General features: G+C 30.5%; 3 protein-coding genes across 3 annotated transcripts; 1 reads left to right on the forward strand and 2 right to left on the reverse strand.

The window, feature by feature from the left end:
• The first annotated feature begins 3,892 nt into the window (after positions 1-3,892).
• LOC126671398 (uncharacterized) lies at positions 3,893-5,227 on the forward strand. The gene is made up of 5 exons (XM_050365164.2): positions 3,893-4,057; positions 4,135-4,208; positions 4,485-4,588; positions 4,824-4,878; positions 4,999-5,227. The coding sequence occupies exons 1-5, from the start codon at positions 3,977-3,979 to the stop codon at positions 5,078-5,080; spliced, it is 396 nt and encodes a 131-aa protein (XP_050221121.1). The 5' UTR covers positions 3,893-3,976; the 3' UTR covers positions 5,081-5,227.
• Positions 5,228-5,617: 390 nt separating this feature from the next.
• Positions 5,618-7,465, reverse strand: LOC126671397 (basic leucine zipper 43). Its single transcript, XM_050365163.1, has 2 exons — positions 6,600-7,465; positions 5,618-5,882 (listed from the first exon to the last, which is right to left on the reverse strand). The coding sequence occupies exons 1-2, from the start codon at positions 7,144-7,146 to the stop codon at positions 5,875-5,877; spliced, it is 555 nt and encodes a 184-aa protein (XP_050221120.1). The 5' UTR covers positions 7,147-7,465; the 3' UTR covers positions 5,618-5,874.
• A 5,925-nt stretch (positions 7,466-13,390) lies between these two features.
• LOC126674240 (uncharacterized) lies at positions 13,391-15,159 on the reverse strand. Its single transcript, XM_050368656.2, has one exon. The coding sequence runs from the start codon at positions 15,063-15,065 to the stop codon at positions 13,620-13,622; it is 1,446 nt and encodes a 481-aa protein (XP_050224613.1). The 5' UTR covers positions 15,066-15,159; the 3' UTR covers positions 13,391-13,619.
• Between the last annotated feature and the right edge of the window lie 250 nt (positions 15,160-15,409).

Here is a 15,409-nt window from a genome sequence, read left to right on the forward strand (position 1 = left end):
GCACACAATGAGTGTGCGAACGCACACCCTAAATTTCAAGGAGTGTGCGAACGCACACTCAATGTGTGCGAACGCACACCCTTGACAGCCCCCCGGAAAGTCGTTTTCCGGGGCTTTTCAGCTATCCCGACGTGCTATACATCCAACTATACAAAACCCGCATCTCGGTTTTCATTAAAATGCTATAATAACTTCAAAAACGTCAAATTCAATCCAAACAAAATCCTAACTCAAAACAGCCCTTTACTATCCAAATTTAACATCCAATATCAAAGAATTACCTTAAAACGGAGTTTGGGATTGATAGAGGACGGAATTCTGAAGAAATCGCCGCGAAAATCACTCGAATCGGACGTCGAACGGAGAAACGGCGGCGAAACGATCGTGGTCGAGGGTTTTCAACGTTCTGGAGCTTTCTCTTCTTCTGATCTCTTCTTTCATATCTCATTTCTTATATAATTTGGCTAAAATGCCACTTTGATCCTTGTTCTTTTTGTTTACTATCATTTATCCTTTAAACTTTTCTTTTATTCGATTTAGTCCATAACTAAATCGATAAACTCTTAAATTATTACTGTTACGTATTATTTACATCCGATAAATAATACGAAACTCGATATTAATACTTTCCGTCAAAATCTGCAAATTTCCATTTTCGACACAAAGTGGCTAAATTACCACTTTGGTCCTTGTACCCTATTTTGGGCTTTTCTTGCCATTTTTCCTCTTAGAATTGAAATATGATATTAATTTCTCAGCAAATAATCTTTTCTGAAACCGACCTACTAAAACTTATTTATCTTAATCTTATCGGAAATCTTTCTGATTTCGTCACTGCTGCGACTCAAAACTGGACACGTGGTCCAATTAGATAATTAAATATTTTGGGGTATTACAATGGTATAGTTGCAAAAATAACAATTTTATTTAAAATCGAAATATTAATGGATTGCACCCCATAAAAGTTTCTTGATCCGCCACTGAATCTAGATTGGATCTATCTCGGAAAAAAAAACATTGAAATGATAATATTTTTATTTAGAATCCAACCAAATTTTAATATAATTTGGAGATCTGTTTATAAAGGTTTACTTAATTTGGGATTTACCAATTTCAACGTGATTTACACTAAACGACCATGAACTATTGTATTTCTTTTCAAATAATTTCAAATTTAAATTTGTAGTACTATAATTGTTTCTAAAATTTTATATAATACTTTTATTGTTTATATTATTAGTAAAATTTAACTTAACATATGAAGCATCATATGGGAAAAAACTATGGAAACTAAAAAATTAATATTAAGAAATTAAAAAATTATTGAATCGAGCAAAGTTTATAGAACAAAATAAATGAAAAGGAAAAAGCGTGTGATGTGATTTTTCTTTTTGATTTTTGAGACCGTGTGTGTGATAAACTGATAATCATAAGATGGATAATACTCCATATTTAGTATTGTTTGGACCAACCGTACTTTCCTTCAACAATTTTAAGGAATGATAGTCATATGAACATGAGCTGCCAAACAATACCTTATAAGTTATACCTCTCTGCCTGTCTCACCCACCTATCTCATTGGTCGTCGGCTAATATTTTTTTTTTATTTTTTTTTTGAGCTACGTGCCAAATTATATGTAACCGTCCTCTAACAATTTAAGATATTAAAAAAAATTATTAAATCTTTTAAAATAAACTGAATTAACTAAAAATAATTATAACTTTTTATAGTTACATATTTTATTTAGATATTTTTAATGTTCATATTTATTTTAATTAATTGACTATCAATTTAAAATAAGCAAATATAATATGAGAAAGTGGCCATCAACAAGTAGGGTTGACCATTTAATTATTTTAAATTTAAAACATTATCTATTTTTATAAGAATTTATAAACTATTAAATTAATTTTAAATTTAAACTAATCACATTAAAAATAAAAATAAAATTAATGTAGAGATTCTTTTTGCATAATAAAATATAATGACAACTTTACCACTTCAAACCAATATAACATGACAATGATGTTATTTGTATAAATTTATTATTTGTATATCAAAATATTTAAATAATTAGAGTTAGTTCTTGTTGCACGCTTAATCAAATAATATACTATAAATTATGATTCAATTTACAGATGATTTGTTGAGTGTGTTCATTCTTTCATCCAAATAGAAAAGCTAAAAGTGGATATATTGTATTCAACAATTTTAAGTTTCCCCCAAATATACTTGTTAATTAGGACATCTTTTGTGTAATTTAATCTTATTTTAGACCAAGTGGTCCAAATTAGAAATAGCTTTAGAATGTCAAACCATTGAATTAGATAATTTAAAGCTTAATTTGTCCCTTTCTCAAAGTGCATGAATTGTATATATACCCCCTTTTAATGCCCTTTGATTTAATCGAGCATGTATTTTGTTTAGTTTATTGTATTTTATATTTTATATAGTTGGAAATGGTACTTTGGCATTGTAGGGAAATTTCTAATTTGCTTTCTACCTAACCTTCTTAGTTACTAAGATAGGTGAGTTCATATATAATTATGCTTTTACTTACAAGTCAATCAAATTATATAGTAATATAATAAATCTCTACAAGTTAGTTTTTCTTCTTCTAAAACTATGAATTAAATAGATAGGATAAAATTTACAAATTGATGAAAGTCATATTAACAAAATCTAACTATATGAATTTTCAAAATATAAACCAAAGGCAAAATCAAAAATATAGATGAAGTTATAGATTACAAGTAAAAATTAATCAAAAGAGCACAGTTTAAGTCGAAATCTACTAATCTGGCACTTTTTCAAGAGAGTGGGGTTAGATTCATGAACTCGTCCAATTTCACCTTTAAACTCGCTTGCTCCCTATCTTCATCTGCATATTCAACAAGTTACAATAAATATAGAATGTACGTATATGTACAAATGTTTTAAACTCTAGACCGCAGCAGTCACAGTTATATCTTGTGTGTATACTCTGGTTGTCCGATGTACGTCATGAGTTGTATGATGTTCTCGAATGAACGTAATGGGTTTATGTATGAATATTTATGCATGTATTGGAGTTTTGGGTTGATGTCGAGCGTTAATGATTATGTTGCGATTATGATTGCATGGTGTTGGAGTCTTGTTTGCATCGAACATTGGTTATATTATTGTTGTTCACGATAAATGTATCGATTGTGCTTTAAATGTTTAAACTTACTATAAATTTTGTAGCCGACACTCGCATTTTTTAGCGTCAGTCACATTCTTCAATTTGGATCGCGACAAAAACCGTAAGAAAGAATATCATTAATCAACTTCTTAAGGCCATATAAAAACTTGTGAGATCTGCATGATTTGGTAATCAGTGAATTATTTATTGTTTTAAAAAATAATTTTTAAAATTTTAAGATTTTTTTTGTTTTTTTAAATAAAAAACAACAATTAATTAATATATTAAATGAAAATAAAAAAATCTTTAAATTAAATTTCCTTTACACTTTTATATTTATAAAAAAAATAAAATTAACTTTAAATGTGAAAGTGTAACTCTAGAAATAAAAAGCACTTGATCTATAATTTGTGAACTAAAAATAAAAATATGCTTTCAATTTATTTTTATTTTTAGTATCTCACCTAGTTATAAAAAAAATTTTCAAACCTTTACATATATTTGCAGTTCAAATAAAAAATTTAATTTTTATAATATTATTCCAATTTCATCATTTTGTTCCAATTTTAGCCAATATTTTTAATCAATTTAATAGTTTTAATTTTTATTTGAATTTGTATACTAACTTCAGAATTAACAAAATTTATTAATTAAAAATTTTAATATCTAAAAAGATTAAAAATAATAGTATTAAATTTAATTTTAAATTGTCTAAATTGCAGTGGTTGAAAAAAAAAAAAGAGAAGTAATTGAGCGAAGGAGCAAGAAGACAGTAGTAGCAAACTGTCGAGCAATTATAACCTGAAGAACAAATGGCATCGCCACCGCCACCAATATCGCCGCCTTCCGCCTCAAATTCCGGCAATTCCGCCTCTCATTTTCCTCCGTCAAAGGTTATCTCTACCCTTCTCTCTTTTTCATGACTATCTCTCTGCTTTAATTTACTTATTATAATCCTTTGAACTATAAGGTTGAAGATGGCAATAACAAGAACAGCACTGTCCTCAATGTGCTCGATGAAATGCCTCACTCACCCCATTTTCAGTAAGTTCTTCATTTCGCTTATAATTATTGTCTGGGTATGTTCAAAAACTCGTATACTAATTGAAATTATATTTTTTTTGTCAACTAATTTGAAGTTCTTGCATGGTTAATTTTAGAAAATTCTCATTAATTTTGAGCTAATTTGTTGTATATTTTCGCATTGAGACGTATAAAGATAAAGCAAGAATGGTATTTAATATTTACCAGTTTCTTGATTAAAATCTGCATGAAAATTTTAGAAATTTCTTACAACAGTTTATTTTACACTGTGTTTAGGATTCTTGATAGTGAAGAATACATGGACAAATATAGAAAGTATGAAGGGGATTACACTCGTAGATTGATGTCGAAATACTTCTCTAAGCAGAATCTTTATGGAGGTAAACACTATTCTATAATTTTTCTTGCTCTATATAATCTGATATTATAAGTAGGTCAATATCGAATTTGATTTGGATTGATCGTCTACACCATTACTCGTAGTTTATCTTATGATGCGTCCTTGAAGTAGAAATATAGTTTAGTTCATTAAAATCTGAATAAGAATTTCCTGTTGGAAAGGTAACCTTGTCATCTATCATGATCTAAAAGTTTAAATATTTGTTGTTCTGCCAGGAAACATATTTGACGATAAAAATACCTTTGGTGACGAGACTATACTGTCAAGCAGGTTGGAGAAATGTTTTTTATATTACGCTTGATGATATTTACTTGCATGTTTTTACGTATTATACTTCATATTAGCTGCTATAACCTAAGTAAGTGTTTATGTTTTCAAAATCCTGTGTAGATGGCCTTGTCTAAGATCATTTGCAGACCCAGTGAAAAGTTTTGAGGAACAGAGAAATGTCGGTTCAACATCTGAAACATGATTAACATCTCATATATGGAAGTACCCACTAATGAATGGCTGATTCAACAGCTGCTTCCCGTCAAATATGGTATTATACTATGTATATAACTTGATATTAACGTTGCTGACAAAGATGCAAAAGAAATGACTAGAACTTATTCCTAAATTTCACTCCAGATTCTATAAATTGCAATTTTTGCATTTTTGTGTCAACAAGCTTAAAAATCATAGCTGTTGTTTTTTTATTAGAGAAAAGGACATCCTAATGGAAAATTAGGGGAAAGATGATGATGTGCTTAGGATAGTTGACCACAGTGGTTGCCTATATCCTTAGATCTATATGCCAATTACAACCCCATAATAGAACTGGAAACGTCTGATAAAAATCAGTTAACCTGAGCGAAAAAGAAATCTCATTTGTGGAAACAAGCGAGCATTACTTACATAATATTCATGCCTATTCCTTGTTGGCGTCTGTTATTGCTTCTTCGTTATCTGCTGATTTACATGTTATATTGATATTTTACTCATAAATGAAAGTGTATCCTTGCTGGGAGTAAAAATAGTAGTTGTAGGTGCATAATAGCAGGTTTGATAGGTTGATTTTCAACCTTGCCTGAGGCACATTTGCAGAATTATACTATATGTGGTTAGAAATTATCATACGCCATAAAATTTATGTTACATCATAGCTACATTTGCTTCTATTTAGGGAGGATTTCTTGTTCCAACGGATAGCAAGTTTCTGTCAATGAATTTGCATCCCTAAACTATAACTGAATGAAATTATTTGAAGCTCCCTTCTTTTCTGGGCTAGCCTCCTAGCAAATAAGTGAACATAAGAGTATTAATATAATATCCATTTGAGTACATAAATACTGTGATACTCATTTACAAAGAAAGGTTGCTATTGATTAGATAGGTGCATTTTTAGGACCCTTCCTCTTGAAACCTCTAATTACTTTCTACCAGCCATCTTCATTACAATCTACTGAAATACTATTTGACATTATCCTTCAAGAATGGGGATTTTGGTTTATTATCAATTAAACAAGGACATCTGACAAAATTTACCGTTTCCAATACGACAAAGCTCTAAAATGAAAAACAGAGAAATGATAGAATAGGTTATAACTTGTAAATATAGAGTTTTAGAGTATTTTCAGAAACAGAAACAAAACACGGAAACTTAGAATTCGAGAAGTTTATCTGCGACATAGTTATAGCTGTTTATGCATCTATTTGCTACACTTAGTTCTTATTTCTACTTTTCTTCTTTCCTAATACACCCCGAGCTTAATTTGAATTGAGAATTATTATAATTTAATCAGTGACAATTGAATTTTTTTGTATTAAGTCAATGCAAAGTGGTATAATCATTATTAACCTCTAACCATAACATCATCTGAACAAGCCACAGCAATGTAAAAGCTGAGTGACATTCAGACCTATAATTAATTAGTTCATATAATACTGTCCTATCCCCTTGAAGAGATGATATAAAATCTGGTAAGAGACTGATCAGTTTGAAGTTTCACCTCTATGGCGGATGTTGTCGCATCCAACATTTCGCATAGGCATGAGAAAGTCGGATATAACGAGCTGAAGAGAAGAAATTTTCTCTTTAAGCTGAGAATTCTCTTGGAGGATTTGCTGGTTGTTCTCCAACAACTGAATAACCTTCTCCGAGAGCTGATGGTTCATGGTTCGGAGATTATTAACCTGACATTCAAGCTCTTCAATTTGCCTTTTCTTACGTATACGTGATCTTCGAGCAGATTCCCTATTGGAGATTATCCTCTTAAGTTTTTTCTCATGAGAGATCAAACTTAGTTGGTGGTCACTCGTTTCAAACAGAGTAGAGTCTGTACTGAGAGGTGACGTATTTGGAGACAAAGTATGATCTGAGAAATAGATCGGAGAGTTGGATGGGAATGATCTGTGGAAAAAACTAGAGCTCGATTCTAAATTTTGAGATAAATTTGCGTAAGATAGAGTGTTGGTTTCCGCAGGAGATAAAGATAGAAGATTTTGAAATGAAGAATTTGCATAATAATGAAAACCCTTTATTTCCTGCGGCTCCATGACTATAGAATGAGCTTCAGCAAAGCAAGAAGAAGTAAAGAAGGAATTTCGATCAGAGAACTCGGGTTTTAAAGATCGATTGACGGTATAGAGGGAGAGAAAGAAAGTTTAATTGTTATGCAAGTAAACTAATCTCTATTAACATGTAATTAAGTGGGTTGGTGTGCATGAAATCATTCATTAAAAGCAAAATCTTAATGTCATATTTATCCAATTGAGCTACCAATACTCGCATTTTAGATAGATAGCTTTACATTTTGGAGCTACTTCTTAATGTCAGCATCATCTGGCAATTAATGTAAGTGCAGAAAATGGGATAAAAGGGAAATTAAAGTGAAGTTTATTCCTTGTAAGAATTTTGTAGCACACGTTAGGTTTTATGTTTTGGCAATGAATTTGACTAGAGAAAAGTAACTAAGATTCTTATTTTTCTTTGGGTTGTTATGGTAAAGAAATGGCCTAATCACTTAAAAGTCCTCCACTTTTAGACTTTTTTTGAATTGCACCCTGACATTGAAAATTTCTCTCAAAACCATCCCATCTTTAAATTCCTTTCCAATTGCACCCTGACGTTGAAAAATTCTCTCAAAATCCCCCCACCTTTATATTTTTTTTCAATTGTACCCCAAATTGGAGATTTTTATGGTTTTGATTTTAAAAAATTATTGGATATAAATTTAGGAAGAATACTTTTTACATCATTAATAATATTAGCTTTTAATTAGAATATAGATTAAAAATAAAAAATTTTAAATTCTTTTCCATGTGAAAAGAGGTCAATTTACTACTTTGGGGTATAATTGAAAAATAATTTAAAAGTGGGGGTATTTTGAGAGGATTTTCCTACGTCGGGGTATAATTGAAAAAAGTTTAAAGATGGGGGGCTTTTGAGTAATTATTGCATACATCAAATGTTCAAGCATGTTCAATGTCTTCAAAAACATTTTTCATATGAGACGAGAATCTAAATTTTGGATTAAGTTGAGAAAATTAATATGATCAAGCACTATTTGGATCAACTTGTATGTTTATTGATAGCTGCAGAACAAGAAATTAAAGGGAATAAGAAAGTTGAACCATATAGGGAAAATTACAATGTGTCATGTCATTCGCGTATCAAACTAATAATGTGTTAGTCATATGAAATATTCAATGATAAAACATAAATAATAATTAGAACATTATATGTCGCAAATGCTTTTTGTCTTATTATAAATATTACATGGCGCAACGGTTGTGTGAGATAAACTCTCCTATATAGTGACCGGAGAAGAAAAATGGAGCGAAATGATTAAAGAAAAATATATTGTAAAAAGATATAGAATACGAACGTGGTTAGAGAGTGACCGTCTAGTCTACCTTTTAGCTCAGTCTCGATGAGTTGCGCTCTATTATAATCATTTGGAAAAAGAAATTAATATATTCAAAATTATGATAAAACTGATAAATATATCATGAATAAATTTTGTGTCAATTTGGCCCACTAATTTTGTATAATTTATATAAATTATATTCAAGTAACAATTTAAAAAGATAAATGATTTAATTGATGATATATAATGTATGTTAATCTTTTAACATATTTTTATGATAAATTAATGCATGATTGGAGAAAAATTTATTAAAAAATAACGAAATCATCTATATAGTTCTATCAAATTTTTTTTGTTACTATATTCCGTAATCATAAAAAAATGATTTTTTGAATATGCACCAATTGATCATTTGAGATATTAAATTGTATTTTATTTCTTTATAAGCCTTTTTGGTATAGTTTTTTTTATATTGGGGAGGGGGAGCGCTTGTGGAGGAATCGAACCCACGACTTAGCAATTTGCTGCTTAGCGCTTATACCATTTGAGCTATAGCTCATTGGTGTCTTTTTGGTATAGTTGATTCAAACAATAAATATTTTGAATTAGACTGACAATTCTTTTATTCATATATGTATTTACCATTTGCATCCATAATTGTGGATATATTAATTTAGTTTGTCTAATCTTTATATGCCAATAATTTATTTTAAATTTAATCGATGAAGGCATGGTTTGGATAGGTGAAAAAGTAATGTATATTTGGCAAAATGATTTTATGTATTAATATATTTTTATTAAAAATTACAAATATATTTTTAAAATTAATTTGTTATAATATGATCTGTCAATATTATAATTTGTGACAAGCATATCCAACCTTTTTCACACACATAATTTTCATTTTAAATTTAAATAACTCTTTTTAATTTGAAATAAAAAATAATTATTCATAAATCAAAATTACATTATCAACTATAAAAATAAATATCAAAATACATTGAGTTGAATATATTTTTCAAAAATTACAAAGTTGACAAGTCAGGTTATCGCAATTTGCTTTTAAAATATATTTATCATTTTAATTAAAAAATATGAATTTTTTTTTTGTAATTAATATTTCAAACGCTTGCTTATAATAAACGTATTATAAATCCAGTGTTTTACTGTAATTGATATCTACTATGAATATAGGATGACAAAGTGCTTCCACATTTTGTAAAATCTCAACTTTTATGTCGGCAAAATTTACTTTTGAATAACAAAAATGCAAAAGTTCAACTAAACCTATAGCTAAAATCATAGGTAAAATGATATTTACATTATTGGCATGCCTTCGAGAGGATATAAAATAACAATTAGGCACCACTAATCATGCTTTATTGACAAATTATCCTTGAAATAAGGATAAAAGAACCATATGATAAAACTTTTTATATTTCTAATCTAATCCCCACGTGAGAATATATATAAAATGAACTAAATACTTGTGCCAATGACTAGGATATCTATCTCAGTGATCTGTAAAATTTATATTTGTATTTACTTGTCCTATCTAATCTTTCGGGTAGCATCAATTTTCTATAAATTCATGTTCTCATTTATTAGCATTAGCATTAGCATTAATTATTTTCAATCGGTGTAGCTTATATGATTATGAGCATAGCAAATACATTGCTTCTCAAATAGTATGACATAAACTATATATAATTAGCTAACATATTATACATAATTTTTGTCACAAGGCCAGGAATGGCAATTACCACCAATTCAATGCATCTTCTTTACATGGAGAACATTGCGAGGTAATATTTCTTGATTTCAGTATGAAATCTTGAGTTTTCAAATTGGATTAATCTCAATAAAATACCAAACGTTTGCGAGTTTTGTCAGTTATAACCAAACCTTTCAAAATTGTCTAGTTTAGCCATTTTTGGGATATTTAGAACCTTTTCTAGCCATTCGCAAAAAAAATCAAAAAAATCATCATTCGTGAATAGGTTAAAATAGCCGATTTTGATTGATTTTGCTAAAAAATGTTTCAAATATTCCATATCAATCAAAATCGGCTAGTTTAGCCCATTCACGAATGATAAAATTTTTGACTTTTTTCGCAAATGGCTAGAAAAGGTTCTAAATATCACAAAATCGGCTAAACTAGACAATTTTGAAAGGTTTGGTTATAACTGACAAAATTCTCAAACGTTTGGTATTTTATTGGAATTAACCCTTTAAAATTTGGTACTTTGTGCTTTTTGAGATCACTTGATGATTTTTCCGTCTAGAAATCAGTCAAAACGTATAGCTGTATCGTTAAAATCTTGATTTTTTATATTTCCGTTTGAAAGATTAGTTGTAGATATAATTTTGGGGTAATGTTAAATAAATTTATAAACTATATTTGTTTTTTTCAATTTAATCACGAATTTTAAAATGTGTCAATTGTATGCACAAAGTTGCACTTTTTTTCTCAATTTTATACATATGTTGATGTGACATTCAATTGGTGTGATTTTGCTGAGTTGGAAAACATTTGGCAGACACGTCAGCATATTTTGACCTCGCGTATCGAATTGAGAAAAAAAATGAAATTTTCTACATATTGACATATTTATAGTTCGTGATTAAATTGAGAAAACAAGTATAGTTTATGAATTTATCATTTACAATTTGAATATTGTTTCCTAGATTGTTGTAGATTTATGGTCGTTCTTGTCATAATTTTATGGAATCGAAACTCGTATAGTCGATGTTTCAAATGAAACTCATCTTCTATCTTTATTTTTTTAATCATATAATAAAAATTTAAATTAACTTCACCTTTTGAGAACATATATCGATATTGAAAACTAGATGTTTCAATACAGATGAATGTTTCAACAACATAGATCGAGTAATTTGACCATAGATGTATTTTCTTTTCATAATAATTTCTTTTTATCATTGGACTTTTTTTATTTTATCTTTCGTAATAAAAGACAATTTTTTTCATAAAATCTATTTTATCTTTCTATATAAAAATTTACTTGATCTCATAAAAAATGAGAAGAGAATGATTGAACTATTATAAAAAAAAGTGATGCATTTTAATTTTTAAAGTAATTAAACCATCTATTAACAATGTCATGTATTTGTTCAAGCATCTAATAAACATGACCCCTCAAATTCATTTGAACTTAGGCCATGTTTGGTTCATGGAATGAAATAGTATAGAATAGAAAAGCTATTTTATGAAGAACGGAATAATTATTCTTTACTTTTTTAGAGGAGTAGTTATTCTACAAAATCATGAAATAACAATTCTATGGAGTTACTATTCTATGAACCAAAGTGAAAAATAACTATTCAATACGGAATAGCTATTTTATTCCGGACCTATTTCATGAACCAAACATGGCCTTAAGGTAATCACAATCCTTAAAAGAATTGGTGATTGAGTCATTTATTAAGGTAGATGTATATATTGATTATATATCAGCAAAATGGACGTTAAAGGAAGAAATCACCTACTCCGTTTACAACATTATTACTCTAATGAATATGAACTAATAATTATTCTTTTAAAAACAGAAAGGAGTTTCATTTACTGAAGCAAGTTATAGATAGAATCTCAAGGCCCTATGAAAATGACTTAATACTGAGTAAACAAATCATTTTTTGTAAAATAAAACTGGATGTCAATGTTATACCCCAAAAGCTAAAGACTTTTACCTATAGTTTCTCAAGAAAAGACAATTAAATAGAGCAATGATAATTCATTTTTGACAAGAAATCCATATATAGGGAAGCGGATATCACTGAAACCAAAACTAGCATTAGCAAATAGGATCTACTTCTTCTGGTAGGTTTTACACTTTTACTTATGAAATTTTGGATTCTTCTCCCTTTTCAAGTAAATTTGAAACATACTCTCAAGCTATACTACCAAACACAAATCATCAGCATCTTCAATGATGGAAAAAAAAAGTTCAAATACATTGTGCAAACATAGCCCTAGCAGACTGCCTTTCTTACCCTCCATCCGAAAGCACAAATTGCATATGAAGCTGCAAGTTCCCCTTTACTTTTAAACCCTTTTAATCTCAAATCAACTCGACTAAAAGAAAACTAAATAAAGGACTATTCAAACAAAAGACCTCCAATAAATTCTCGCCCCTCCAATATCAACGGCCAGAGCTCTTGTAAATTTTAGTTATCTCCAAGGCCAGCCAATTCCCTTGATCAATTGTGTTGTCTTACTAGCAGAAGAAAATTTTATAGTGATACTATCACTGTTCTAACTATTCACTTAATTCTTTTCACTAATCCTGCATTAAAGGTACCCGGTGTTAAAAATAAGATTATTGGTGATACTACTACCACTCTTCATATTGTTGACCCGATTCTCCCAAGGTAAATGACACAAAATACCAATCTGAGAAACCATTAATTCAGATGCGTGCAAGAAGGACACAAGAATATCCCTCCTATTACTTCTTCCGCAGGAAGATTGAGCAAAATAAAAGAAAAACATAGCATAAGACTTACTCGCAGTGGCAGTTTCAGAACATCTTATCGAAAGTAAAAACCGAGCTACATGAATCTTAAAAAGGTAGTCCTTATGCTATTCAAAATTAGGCACAATTTCCTTTTGGTCTAATTATCAATGACATTCAAGTAAATGACAATAGCAAATAATTGGCTAACTTCACATTACGAATTCCTAACTACAATGACATAAACCTTGATTATATAAATTTTCTTTCTTAGTAGCTCAAAGTAACAAATAAACTGACAAAAAGAGGAAGACCTATAACTAATCTAAATTATATATGTCCAGATTATATATGCACAAATAGTATCCAAATCCACAAAAGCATCTAGATTCTAGAACAAGTATATAATCTCCAACATGCAAACATGAAATACATAACCAGAGAAAGAAAAAAAAATAAAGCATCAATGCAAAACCATTAAACACTACAAAGCAAAAAATTCTCAAAATTACAATGCAGTGATATCAATATTCTATACTCTCACCTAAACACGTCATACTTATGAAGAATACAATTATCCACACAGGGATACGAAGTCAACACAGCAGCAATATCTACATTCTAAATAAATCTACTTAAGTAAACAATGTCAAAAAGCATACATAAGAAAATGTATTATTACCCATCAAAAGCGGCGGCTAGCAGCAACAGCTCTTTGTGCTGCTTTCCTGCGCTCGTAATCTGCGTCATCCGTAGGCAACTCAAAGCGACATACTGGGCAAGTATTCCTAATCCCCAGCCATGGCAGAATGCATTCCCCATGATAGTGATGTGTGCAGGGTAACTGCTTTGCTTCCTCTCCAACATTAATCTCATCTTTACAAACAGCACAAAGTGCATTATTACTGTCCGCATCCTCTTTTGTCAAAACCACAGAAGGAAGCTTCTCAACAACAGATTTTGCAGCTGGCGGACGGCCAATCAACGCATTATCATTTTCAGCAAATTGAGCAAACAGCATCTCATACTCAGCAGTGTATATATAATCATCATGATCCCCAAAATATGGCTCAGCATTATGAAAATCATGGCCACGATCAGGATTTGTGTCCAAGCTGTTAGCATTCAACAACACTTCCCACTCCAAATTTCCCAATCCTCCAATCCTCTCTACATTAACCATATCCTCAGGAGCAACTATCGGCGAAATTGATAGAGAAACAGAAGCAGACTCCTCATCATCAACAAACATACTTAAAACATCGCGTTCATCAACACGGCCATCAACTTCCTCCCACTCAAAATCCTCATTATTTTCTCGATGATCCTCCAACTGAAGCGAATCCCAACAAAGAGGAAAGGTCACACTCGCATCTTCCTCATCCTCATCATTATAATCAAACTGATCATTTCCTAAATCCGCACCATATCCATCCAAGGAATTCAAACCAATAACTAAAGTATTATTCTCATTGTCATCTGAATCAGAATCATCAGACCCCAATCCAACAATCCTAGCAGCATTAGAATGAAAGCTCACTGTGGATTCGGCCTCACAGGATTGCAACCCGGAAAGCCTCCTTTCAATAAAGAAATCATCTTCATCATCATCAATTACAAAACCACTATGCCTATTATTGTTATTATTATCATTATGGTGATTAATTATGTTTTGAAAGCCGCAATTTTCTAAACCAAACCCCAACCCTAATTCAAAGTCTAAATTATCCATACCCAATTCACAATTATCTTCAATAACACCAAAATCATCAGTATCAGAGACAACCAAGTGAGAACCCGGACCCATTACCTCAGACTGTTCGACCCGCTGTTGAAAAAGATCCATAACAAAAGTTACTTGATTTTCGCGGTCAAATAGATCCTGGTGGCTACCGAGAATTACCGATTCCGGATCCGAAACGGCTTCGTCGTCGTGAATAATGTTGAAATCATCGTTAGGTCGGGGGAGTGAGTGGTAGAGTTCAGAAGATAAAGAGGGGGATGAAAAGAGAGGACGATAAGGATCGGCGGCGAGGTGGTTACGGTGGCTGGAACGGCGGTGGAAGTGATGGTGGGGAGCGGAAGAAGAGGAGGCGGAGGAATTGTGATGAAGGAATGAGATGTTTGCCATTTTTTTTTGGTTCAATTTGATGTTTGAAATGAATTTGAGATTTTCTACATTTGAATTTGGGGTTTTCGTTTGCTTCAATTGAGGATTGTGAAAATGATGTTGCTAAATTTATAGCTGATTTCAATTTAGCCCCTAAGTTTAATTTTTTTTATAAAAGTGTCCCCATTCTTCTAATTTTTTTTTTGGCACGAAGTCTTCAATTTATTCTAAATTAAAGCTTATTCTAACTTCAAAAAACGTCAAACGTGCACAATTTTTTTATTCAGTCTGCAAAGATTGTGGTAGCTTGCCACTCATTCAATCTCTGGGCAATGATATTTTTTAGATTTGGAAATCAGCTCAGC

This window comes from Mercurialis annua, linkage group LG3 (assembly GCF_937616625.2).
Source record: "Mercurialis annua linkage group LG3, ddMerAnnu1.2, whole genome shotgun sequence".
NCBI classification, from domain to species: Eukaryota; Viridiplantae; Streptophyta; class Magnoliopsida; order Malpighiales; family Euphorbiaceae; genus Mercurialis; species Mercurialis annua.